The 12742-nt window shown below is 46.7% G+C and overlaps 1 protein-coding gene across 1 annotated transcript; it reads left to right on the top strand.

Moving 5' to 3' along the window:
* The first annotated feature begins 4590 nt into the window (after window positions 1-4590).
* On the top strand, window positions 4591-8314 carry LOC104373270 (toll-like receptor 2). The gene is given in 3 exon segments (XM_086631155.1): window positions 4591-5042; window positions 5640-6895; window positions 6898-8314. Coding segments are annotated over 2 exon segments (2619 nt in total). The 5' UTR covers window positions 4591-5042; window position 5640; the 3' UTR covers window positions 8262-8314.
* Window positions 8315-12742: the final 4428 nt, after the last annotated feature.

Below are 12742 nucleotides of genomic sequence, written 5' to 3'. Positions count from 1 at the left end.
GTGTGTTGTGTGTGTGCCTGAGTTGTTTCCTTCTCAGGGCACTGCCAGGCTGGAGGTCCATTTTCTGGCAGCATTCCTACCTCGCAAATAAGATTTTTGGTGCAGGCACATGAAGTTTTAGTCTGCTGGCAATATACTTCCCTAGAAGATAATGGAAATATTACTTAACAGCAGTATCTCAAGCAGATTTCCAGTATATTTTAAGTGGTGTATGTTCAGCGTGGTGTCTGTGTAAGCCCCCTAAGGTTCCTCTTTTCTAAAGCTCCTGTGCAAGGTACAGGAATTTCGTAACTGACGTCAGACGGAAATCCGCCAACCATTTCGCATATGACTCGTTGAATACTACCCAAAATACCAACTTAAACTGCTAGACTGTTGCAATAAAACCTATTTTATTGTCTCATAAGAGTAGAAAACCAAAACAGCAGCAGCAGCATGACACAGCATTTAAATTCCAAGTCATTGTTCCTGATCATGTCCTGATTTCTAACGGCTTAGCAACGTGACGGAGGAAATGGAAAGGGGGAAGTCTTCTACCCAGATTTTTGGCCCCCCAACCTTTTTGTAAAGCATTAGATAAATAAGTTTTAATGCTGTATTTAGCCAATAGCTTTTACAAAAGAGAAAAGACTAAAAGCCATGTTCTCCCGATGTTAGATCTTTAACTTCAGTTTCCCTACAGTTTTTTGTTTTTACTTGCCTGAACAGTCAACTGGACCAATCTTCCCATTAGGAAGGGCTCCCCGCCTTGCTGCCTACCAGCTTCAGGTGAGCATTCCAGCAGCAGCAGCTCCTCCAGCTGCCTTAATCCCAGATCTGGACTGCCACAGGTGTCACTCATTCAGATCCACAGCAGCAAAAAGAGGTTTCTCAAGTCAACACACAGTGAGAAAAACCAAACGCACGTTCAACCTTAGCATCCCCAAGCTGACTTCACGACGGTACCAGACCTCCCCAGCACCTATCGGGATAGGTCACGTTGAAAGGAAGAGAAACCACAACACGCTAAACCCTCCGCTGTGGTAACTGGATCAGGGAAAAAGATAAAACCAGTTGTTTTGCAGGATATAAATAATTCCGCTTCCCTGCACAGGAGGGAAGTGCCCGGCGTGATGGGGAAACACAACTGCTTTGACTCAGCGCCGCTCGCGCCAACTTTTGACATTTTCTGAGTCACCCATACTGTTGCCAAACCCAGGAAATCTGTACCTGGTTTCCTCCATCCCTCAGCCTCTGCTTCCCCTTGCAGAGGAAGCAACACGTGTCCAAACTACCCACACAAACACAAATCCACGAAGACAAAGAACATGCTTCTCTCTTCCAGCCTCTCTCATCTCTCCCCGACCAACAGCTAATTTGGGAGAGAACCACCCAGGCAGGGGTGAGGGGAGCAGGAAATACGTACGCAAAAAACCCAAAGGATATGACAGATCATGAGCTGATACCGCTAGAAATAACTAAATCCACCATAAGTTTATGTTCTAACGCACTTAAATCTAAAAGAAACATGCAATTCAGAGTAATTTGCTGCTTCGACCCTCTCCCAGACAAGCCATGGGGTGCGGGAACCTGTCAGTACCAAAAATGGGGAAAAACAAAGCCTCTTCTGGTGTGGGGAAAGCACAAAGCAGAACTGGAGGGCTGCAGGTTTCTGTGCTGGTCTGCTTGGATTTCTGCCCGAGACACTGCGCGGGTTTGCTTCTCAGCCCGAGAGCTACAGTTGTGTCCGGAGCTGTGCTCATCGGGAATCAGCAGCATGGAAAATCAAGTGAATGGCAGAGAGCAAGTCTGCAGCAATGGTACTGCTATCATCTGCCACGAGGCAAAGGGAATTATAGAATCATGGAACGGTTTGGGTTGGAAGGGATCTCAAAGATCATCCAGTTCCAACCCCCCTGCCATGGGCAGGGACACCCTCCACTACACCAGGTTGCCCAAAGCCTCATCCAACCTGGCCTTGAACACTTCCAGGGATGGGGCAGCCACAACTTCCCTGGGCAACCTGTGCCAGTGCCTCACCACCCTCAGAGGGAAAAATTTCTTCTTTATATCCAATCTAAATCTCCCCTCTGTCAGTTTAAATCCATTGCCCCTTGTCCTGTCACTACACACCCTTATAAAAAGCCCCTCTCCAGCTTTCCTGTAGCCCCTTTAGGTACTGGAAGGCTGCAATAAGATCACCCCGGAGCCTTCTCTTCTCCAGGCTGAACAGTCCCAAAATACATCAAAGGAAAGTGGATTTGGGAAAGTGAAACATGCCACTTACCTGAGGTATTTACGTCTATGAGAAGAGTTCAAAGAACGAGCTGGTTTAGGTCCCAGAGCACAGGATTTGCCCACACAGAAAGAACAAACAACAAGCACTAAACAAACCCAACTCACCTGCACGGAAATGGTTAGAACTTCAAACTCACTGGTGGGCTCCTGCCACACGACCCCGGCCAGGGACAACGGCAGCGCTCGCTCCTTGCCCAGTTGCCCAGCCCTGCGGACGGAACGGCGGGAAATTAAATCAGAATTTGCTGTAGCAGATGAGAGTCACGTCGTTATTGCTACGTCTTTATTTGCGTTTCCACTCGAAGGCACTGCTCAAATCTAGCTGCCGTTAGATTTCGGACAATAGGGATTAATTCTGGAGCTCGTTTTTAATTGTCGTTTAAACTCACAGATTATTAATTAGCCGCAAGACTGGATCAAAAAGCAGAGAGAGTATTTCTGTAAGACATGTGCACAGCTGATAGACACGGCTGAGAGGAGTCAGTGGCTTAATGTGCGAGGCGAGACAGTCCCTGGGGAGTTTCACTTAGGAGAAGGGCTGGAATAAGATGATCAGTCTCAGAAAGATTTTCTGAAGTGCTAAAGAAACGCAGGATATTATCCCACCTCCCTGCACAGAGGCAGACAAGTGCATTTCCTGGTCAAAAACATCTTATCTGAATAGCTACACAGATAACGACTCTCAGTTTTCATCCAGCACCCAAATGTAAGCCCACCTTAACAAGAGAAGCCCCTTCGAGGTCTGGTCTCCTGAAAGCTGGTTCTCATCCTCTCGGGATTTGAGCAGGTCTTGCTCAGGTAAAGTTCTCCTCCCTTAAATTACATTTCCAGCACACACACACAAAAACATCCCCTGCAGAGGGACAGTGAACAAGTGGAAGATGACCTGTTTCTGGAACGAAATCTCTTTACTGAGTCCTTGTGGGCAACCACAACCCTGCCTTGGTCCTGCTCTCAGCCACGCTGCGTGTACTTCCCTCTGCTCACTCACACAGACCTTCCTCGTGTGCTGCTCTTCCTCCACGATCTCTAAAGTCAGAGGTCACCTTCAAAAAAAAAAGAAACAAAGAGGACAATAAGTGAATACGCAGAACGTGTGCTGGATAAAACAGATGTTAGAACGACACCAGCGCTGCCAGTTGGTAGAACAACCGTCCTTGTACCGAAAAATATTCTTTGTCACTTCGCACCGTGACTTACTCTCGCGGCCAGACGACGAGATGTGGTTTGATGGGCGCTGTGCTGGAACACAGCTGCTCCATCTTCCCAAAGAGGGAATCGCAGGCTGCGTTCCAAGAGCAGCACAGCTGTATTTGGATGAAGGAAAGACGACTCCTCGGGGAGCAACGGCTGCCTACAGGGGGTCACCTCAAGTGGAAAGCAGGAGCAAGAATCTCCTGACACGTCCGAATTGCTCTTAATTTCCTGTCTCTTCTAGTAAAGCAAGTTCGGATCTGTCTGAAGAACGGATGACTTCAGGGCAATTCCCAGAACCTGCAGGAGCAGGAAAGCGCCTGGTCAGACTAGAAAGGGAGCACAAACAACCTTGGGGTTTTCCAGCCCCCCAGGACTGGACAGGGGAGCCTCTGGGCTGTCACAACAGTTTCCAGTCACTGGCAGTTACAAAAGAGTGAAAAAAAAAAAAAATTTCTATAGCAGAAAAAGTGGAGCAGATGAGAGAGCTCTACACCTTGTGCAATCCGTTGACTTCCCTCCTGTTGGCATCCTGAACGGAACTGGCTGGAAAGAAAGGGCTCCTCTTTCACAGCAGCGTGACAAACACCGAGAAAATGTCCTGTTACTTCCCCCCCCCCCCCCCCCCGAGTTAAAGTGCACGGAAGCCACGACCGCTGGCTTGGCAGGGGCACTGCTGGCGCTCCAGAACTCCCATTTGCACATGAGGAGCCCAACAGGAAAACCTCCTGTCTCGGGAAACACCGCACAAGTGATGTCCCGGCACTAAATCACTTCTATAACCCTGTGGCCACGCTTGGCGCTTCCAACTTTCCCTGCGACGCTCCGGTAGGAGCGAAGCCAGCAGATATCTTGGGACGACACCGCTGGCAGCATCGAAGTGTTTAAATGAGCAACTCCCAATCTTTGCTTTTCCCCTCGGGAATGGACCGGGCAGCTGCTGGTAGCAGCACGACAGGGAAAAATTTATGGATTTCACCGGAGAGAAGCATCTCGGGTGCAAACCTCCTCCCTCTGCGGGGAGCAGGCGGTGCCCAGGGGTGACCCGCCCCGCTCCCGGGGCTACAAAAGGCAGCGGTCGGTGCCAGCCGGGGAGCAGCGTTGAGGAGAGCGGGTACCAGAGGGGAAGAGGGACGGGGAGGGGCTGTTAGCTTCTGCCAGCCTCAAATCTGCAACACTTTTATTGCCCCGGGGTCGCTTACCCCGCTGCTGCAGTGGGTCCGGCTGGCAGCGGAGGGTCTGGGGCACAGAGCAGGGAAGTCCTTGGGGTCCCTTCTCTTCAGTTCAGCTGGATGGTTCAAGTCTGGCGGGCGGCAAAGGGCACTGAGGTAACACCGAGTCGCTCACCTGAAGGGCTGCACCTGCGTTTTCAGGTAATAAATGTAATACTCGGACCGTAGCGTCGGGAAAATCGTGATAGCCAGAGCCGGGGCAGGAGAGGAGCCAGGCAGCGACGCTCCCAGGCGATGGGAAGTCTCCAAAGGTGAGCAGTGCACAGGCAGTGACCTCTCCTGGTGCAGGCTGCCTCGTACAAGCCTCTGAAGTCCTCACTCTTCTCCTCGCTCCCGCAGGTAAGGCTAAACAAATGGTCACTGGTGAAATCTCAGCAGACAGCAAACCACCAAGGGGATGAGATCCCAGGAAGACAGGTGGTGGCACAGTTGGATGTTGCTCCCTGCCGTGTTACTCCTGAACACGCTCCTGAAGTGGCTGAACTGGTCATGGACGGGTCAGACTTACCCGGGGGTTGCGTGCCGGGACGAGAGATGTAAAACCCGAGTCACAAGCAGCGGTTACAAAAGTGCAGTTCAGATGATGCAATGGAAAAATGCTGCTGCAAAGGCTGCTCGCTGCCTGCCTGGGGTGGGGGGGGAGGGAGGAAGGAATGTCAAAAAAAACAATATTAAAAAAATAGAAAAAACATTCAGACTTTATCTACAAATCATCTGAAATGCATAGTGTTCTCCTTCAGATCATTCTCTGACACCATCTTTTAGCATTGCCTCTTGAAAATAATGATGAAGGACGATGTATTTATGTAGATAAAAAGGGATTCATAGATACAACTAATGAAACAATTCCAAGTAAACTAGGCTTTACTTTTTTTTAAGGGTATTCATTAACACAGAGCGTATTATAATGATGGATTTTACATTTCTTTCCTGCAGGATGAGGATCCTTATCGGAAGCCTTCACTTCTACTTCATTTCTTTCTTATTCAGCAGAACAAATGGATTCCTAACTCTGAGAACACCTACAGCCCATGCCTTCCCGTTTTATAACTATTCCTACTTAAACCTTTCCTCTGTATCAGAAGCACAAGCTCCAAAAAGAGCAAGGGCTCTCAATTTCTCACATAACGTAATTGAAAAAATAACCCAGAGAGACTTGGAAGGTTTTGACACGCTGGAAGTTTTAGACCTTTCCTACAACCGGATCAAGGACGTTGAACCTGGTGCGTTTGAGAGGCTGCTCAGCCTGGTTTCTCTCAATTTATCATTTAATGATAAGAAACTGCTTGTTTTGGGTCTTCCACCCCACCTGAAGCTCTTACCCACCAGCGAAGCCTCAGGGTCTTTGCAGCTTTATAAGTATTTCGACGAATCCTCAGAGGCTGCTCCGGAGCCCTCTGCATCCGCCGAGGAGCTGCCACATTCGAGAGGTCCCTCTGTCCTGCAAAACATTAATCTGAGGCTCAGGCGAAGTACAGAGAATCTTCAAAGAGCAGAGAAAAACGTAACAGTCTCTCCAACGACCACGTTAAAGTCTAATTTCTGCAGAGCACCAATAAATGGGATACTTGATCTGTCCAATCGCAAACTCTCTGAGGCTGAGCTGGGGTTAAAACTCGATCCAGATCACTGCCAAGCTCAGCTGGATGGAATTTTGGAGCTTGACATTAGTCACAGTGACCTGGAAATGGATCTTCTGTCGCTGTTCATCCTGTTTTTGCCAATGACAAACCTGCAGTCTGTGGATGCCAGTTCCAACAAAATAACAATCAACACTCAAGACGTTGAGGCCATCTGTAAGTTCCCATTCAGCAAGCTTGTGTTTTTAAATATTAGCAACAATCCCATAAACAGCTTGGATACGCTGTGTCTCCCTTCGACCATCAAGGTAATTGATTTGTCCTTCACCAACATAAGTCAAATACCCCAAAATTTTGCTAAAAAAATGATGAACTTGGAAAACATGTACGTTCACGGAAATCACTTCATATATACTGTACGTCCAGCAATCACTAATGCACCTGCCAAACCTCCCTCTGGAGGGGTGCACATCAATGCCATTTCATTTGTCAGAAACCAGGCTGGTACGCCCATCGAAAGCCTTCCGAAGAAAGTGAAACGCCTGGAAGCCTCCAACTGCTCCATCGTAGAACTCCCAGAATGGTTTGCCGGCAGAATGGAAGAATTATTATTTTGGATCTCAGCAGCAACCGGATTTCTGTGCTTCCTGACTTACCTACCTCCCTGCAGCATCTCGACATCAGCAACAGTGATATCAAAATAATACCCCCGAGGTTTAAATCTCTCTGCAACTTGACAATATTTACTATTCAAAACAATAAAATCACAGATATGCACCCTGAGTATTTCCCGCTGACTTTAACAAGATGTGATATCAGTAAAAACAAGTTGAACACGTTGTCACTAACGGACACCCTGGAGAAACTGGAGTATCTTAATGTTTCTGGAAACCTCATCTCCAGACTGGAAGCTGCCAGCCACCTTTCTGCCCTCGCTATTCTGGACAGTAGTCACAACCTCATTTCAGAACTCCCTGACCACTTTGGGAAATCTCTTCCAGCGCTGAAATATTTTAATTTATCAGGGAATAAGATCTCCTTTCTACAGCGTGGCTCTCTCCCAGCTTCCCTGACCGAGTTAGACATCAGCGACAACGCCATCACTACCATTGTGGAGGACACTTTCGGCCAGTTAACGAGCTTGAGCGTTTTGACTGTCCAAGGCAAACATTTTTTTTGTAACTGTGACTTGTACTGGTTTGTGAACGTGTATATCCGCAACCCACGTTTGCGGATAAACGGGAAAGGAAACCTCAGGTGCAGCTTCCCACCGGACAGGAGGGGCTCCTTGGTGGAGAGCAGTAACCTCACGCTCCTGCGCTGCTCCCTGGGCATCCAGATGGCCATCACAGCTTGCGTGGCCATCCTGGTGGTGCTGGTGCTAACGGGCCTATGCTGGCGGTTCGACGGGCTGTGGTACGTGCGAATGGGCTGGTACTGGTGTATGGCCAAGAGGAAGCAGTACGAGAAGAGGCCAGAAAACAAACCCTTCGACGCCTTCGTTTCGTACAGCGAACAAGATGCAAACTGGACGAAAGAGAACCTCCTGCAAAAACTGGAAACTGACGGTTTCAAGATATGTTACCACGAGAGGGATTTCAAACCGGGGCATCCTGTGCTTGGTAACATTTTTTACTGCATAGAGAACAGCCATAAAGTCCTTTTTGTTCTCTCTCCCAGCTTTGTCAACAGCTGCTGGTGTCAGTATGAACTGTACTTTGCCGAACACCGGGTCCTGAATGAAAATCAGGATTCCCTCATCATGATCGTGCTGGAAGACCTCCCGCCCAACAGCGTGCCGCAGAAGTTCAGCAAACTCAGGAAACTGCTGAAAAGAAAAACCTACTTGAGGTGGAGCCCTGAGGAACACAAACAGAAGATGTTCTGGCGTCAGCTAGCAGCTGTCTTAAAGACAACCAACGAGCCACTTGTAAGAGCAGAGAACGGACCCGCTCAGGACACGTACGAGATGGAATGAGACACGAACGAGTAAAGTTCTGCGGTCAAATAAAAGTGTTTGTGTTTACCTTCTGCAAAGGCTGCTGTGTTGCACTGGGGGTTGGTCTCGGATCAGTCCCGGGAGGGGTCACGAACGGGTTTGTAGCACGCACGTTATCCTGTCCCAGAAAAGAATCTGTTATCCCAAGGGCTGCGACCTGGGCGCTGGTGAACAGCTGCTTCTTCCTGGGTGCTTGAATTTCTTCAGCTATTTCCAGCGTTTCTCAAAATGCTGTGGATGTCACCTGAAAGGAAGAACAGCTCGAGTCACGCTGCATGTCCTCACTGGCTTTTGGAGATTATCGCAGCGCCAGGTGATGCCACTCCAAGGGAAGGATGTGGTTCAGATTCTCAGCTCTAGTGCAGCTGAAGAGGGGAACACACACTGGGTACACGTGAGAAAACGTGGACCATGGCAGCGCACAGGTAACAGCTTCTTTCTGTGGTTTAGCAAGAAAAGATTAAAGATGTACTTAATGTAGCCATCTGAGAGATGCAATTGAAAATCCACGCTGCTACAGCATGTGGTTTAAGTAACTGGTGGAAGAGATCAGACTTTAAAAGCTTTTATAATTACAGATTAACACATACAACCAGACAATCGTGACAGAGCCAGCTGAGCGTGTCAGTCTCCACTTTTAAATAATTGCTGTGAGCTTCACCTAAATGCTGTTATCATAAATCTCTGACGAATAAAGTTCTGTGTGTTATTATTCAGACTTAGGAAAGTTTTACTTGACATAATCACCCTGACCCATTTCAAACGAATTCGGTGCTACCTCTGCATAGCCCTTGGCGTCACTTAGTGCCACTTGGCAATTTCGTTTCTTGTATTTGAAAAAATGAAAAAAATTCAGCTGATCTAATTTTCACATTCAAGGAAAATCAACAGACTGGGACAGCAGATAAACACTAGGTGAGAGAACCATCCAGCACAATCTGGACTCGCTCATAAGACGAGCAAACCCAAATGACTTATCAGCACGTCACAGAACGCAGAACATCTGTGTACAACACACGGGACAGCGCGTTTGAAACGTGCTCTGAAAAGGAATGAGCTCTGCTGTGGCAAAATCAGACCAATGCCATCCTATTGGATGCCCAAAGGGGAAACATGAAACGAACATAAGGAGATACCAGCAAATACAACTCTTCCGCAACGTATTTTGAAAAGGAAAAGATCCAGCTGGAGCAGTAGGTGGGTCTCACCCTTTCTGTGCTGCTTCTTAGTAAAAAGGAAAAAACCCACATTGCAGCATGCAGCATGTTTGGCTCTTGGGAGCGAAGTTCAGGGCCAGCGTCTGTAATGAATGAAAGCTAAACAGAAACCCTTTTCAAATAGGAATTGACAACGACCTGTTGTCAGCATCTATTAGCAAACAGTAAATGACATTCTGAAGTCAACTGATTAAACTTATGGATATTGTACTTGGTATAGCCACGAAGTGCAGTGCTTGGAGTCGAAGAGTTACTCAAACCAAAGAAACCCACATCCATGGCACCGTAGGACAGACCCAGCACTCACAAACCCCAGAAGTGCTTTGAAATCCCCTCCTCTCCCTTTGTCCCACGGTGCTGATTCTCCATTCTTCCACCAGTGCAAATTATGAGAAGCAGAGTAGGACTCGCCCTCCTCTACCGTCTCCGTTTACGGAGAAATCTCTCTGCGCTCTGTGCAAACCCACCTTTCCTCAGCAAGCATGAGGAGTCGTGTACACTGACTGTTCCAAAACCAAAACTATTTTCCTCTTCTTGGCATGGCTGGCAGCCAGCTGACTGGAGAAAGAGAGAGCTGGGACCTTTTTCCCTGGTATGTGTGGCATGAGCAGAACCACCACCGTTTATGTCATCTCTCCATTCTCCTCTGGCATCGCTGCAAACACACTCCTCTTAAATACTTAAAATTTTTAAAAAACCATTCAAAACACAGAAGGCAAACCTAGAAAACGCCCACAGGACTCCACGTCAACCCCTGCAAGACTACTCTATTATTTTATGGTATTACACCACCTGCCTGCTCTCGTTTCCAGCAGGAACATCCCACGCCGCTCTCTGCAGCCCTGCTTCACCACCTCGTGGGAGAAGGTGAGCAGATAACGGTGCAGGTAAGCACAACGCTCACGGTTCAGAAGCCTCTTTACTTTTTATTCCCTGTGCTACAGGCAGAAGGGTACTGAAGATCATATGGGGGATAAATTCCACAGCTTTCCTAACAAGTGACAAATTATATACCTAAACCATACATAGCATAAAATACCACAAGATGCCATAGAATTGTCAGGCATTGATCCTGCTGGACTATTGTCTGTCCCATGTTGGCACCTTGCCCTCCCTAGCTTGTTAAAGCCTTCCTGCTAAGGCAGGCTGGCTCCCTGACTTCAAAAAAAAACCAAAAAAAAAGTATGCCGCCGTACAGAAATCTCTCTGAGCTCTAGTCTAAAAAGTTCTGAGGTGGTGCCCAACCGTTGAAGCAACTTTTTGAGGTTTTGTAGGTATTGTTTAAAATTATTTGGCATTATGACCTTTTAGTTCTTATATGTGAAGGACAACAACCCCCACAATACTGCAGGCTGACAGCTGAAAAAGTCAACTCTATCACCGTAAAGCAAAATGACTTGAATAAACCTTCTGAATTATAAAAATCTTTCAAATATTTTCTTTTTCTAGTGAACAACCAGAAGTCACTTGTCAGTGAGACCAGCCCCACACAACTCACCAGCTCTTTGCTAATAAGCTTCTTTATGCTTTCTTCGAGGCTGCCCCTTATTTCAGGAGATGCCCTGGTCACACCGTTCGCATTACACCCGCCACCGCAAACACCGATTTTCAGTAACAAAGCAGAGACAGCCCTTGGGCCAGATATCGTGGCAGTGGCCAACACCAGCAACTTCAAAAGATGCTGAAAAGCACACTGAAAACATACACTGGACAACCTGTTCCACCACGATGGGTTCACCCTCACTCCAGAAATCAAAGATCACTTTAATTCCTGGAGTATAAAATTTTATATATATTTCAAACGTGTTGGCATTAACCATCGGGCTCCCAATGCTTGTATTACTCACACAGAGTACCCTGTTAAGCATTCCCAGTTTTTTTTCTAAACAATGTAGGTACAGGCAGCAGGAAAAGCACAGCAGTTTACGAGAGATGGATCTGCCACCTTTCACATTCACGAGATGCTTTCTTCTTCTCGCGTTACGGAGCGCACTAACTACAGACCAAGCCCTTCAGTACTCACATACCTTAATTACTTCCTCTCTCACCCATCTCCCCTCGTCTCACACGTTTTCCACCTCTGTCCAGTGCTCTGTTGCTCCCTCTCTCAATTCCATCGCTGCTTTTTCCACCCACAGTCACACTTTACTGGTTCTGTGCTCAGCGGAAGAGGGTTCTGATACGACAGGGGAGCTAAAGTAAAAAAGAAAAGTTATACTCCAGAAGACTTTAAAACCAGTAATTATTTTATCATATGATAACTGATGTCTTCAGTTTATGATTCACTTCAAAGAAATCGTACTTACATATTTTCAAAATCCAATCTCTACTTACTACATCCATAAACCTCCCCCAAACCAGAGTTATTTAATACAACTGGACAACTCAAATCAGATATCGTTCCTGCTGCAGATCAGGTGTTGCACTTTCCTATCTGACACTACAAACATATTATCACACGGGTTGTATCAAGACTACTGCTGGCACCAGGAGTTAACAGAAGAGTGATCTTACAAAGTGCTCTGCAGGGACTTCAGGTTTTTTGTTTAAATAACACGTCACATAAAGGCAATGGAACAACCTCCTTCTATCCTAATGCCGTACCCTTCCTGCTTTACTCCCACGTGAATACTCCATGCAAATTACTTTTGTGAACACCGTGCGAAGGATTTAATCTTCTACCATGTGAAGAAGCTCATGTGATGCAAAACAAAAGCACAGCAGGAGTCGTAGACACCCTCAACAAAGCTTAATGCACATCTTCATCTCCCTCAAAGTACACAGAGGTCCCCACCTTGCAACCACTTTTGGGGTCCTGCACTATATTTCTTCCGATCTCAAACTGTAATTGCTGCTAAGAACGCAAAGCTTGAAACAAAATGACAGGATCTCACATATTTTTTCCCCTCCAAATTAGCATGCTCTGTACTAAAGAGAAATGCAACGACAGAAAAACCAAACAAGACAGATCTTTTAGTTATCTTCTGTAATTAGTTTAGAAAGAACCATGTTATTCGTTTATAGAGAAAAATATCTGGGCAGAGAGAAAAGACTTATGGAAACAATTTCAGTTTTACATTCGTATTAAAAAGTTGTTCACATTCATTTTATTGCAAGAAAGCTGTCTTGAATTATTCAAAATTAATTAAAATTCAGAGTGTTAAACAAAGAACAGTGCTCATAATGTAATAGTCTTCCAGGAAAATCCTGAAAATTGTTCAGTTAACAAATAGGCTAAATCAA

Source organism: Tauraco erythrolophus, chromosome 2 (assembly GCF_009769465.1).
Source record: "Tauraco erythrolophus isolate bTauEry1 chromosome 2, bTauEry1.pri, whole genome shotgun sequence".
In the NCBI taxonomy this organism is placed as follows: Eukaryota; Metazoa; Chordata; class Aves; order Musophagiformes; family Musophagidae; genus Tauraco; species Tauraco erythrolophus.
The sequence above is the reverse complement of the archived record's forward strand: the minus strand, read 5'-3'. Positions and strand labels throughout refer to the sequence as shown.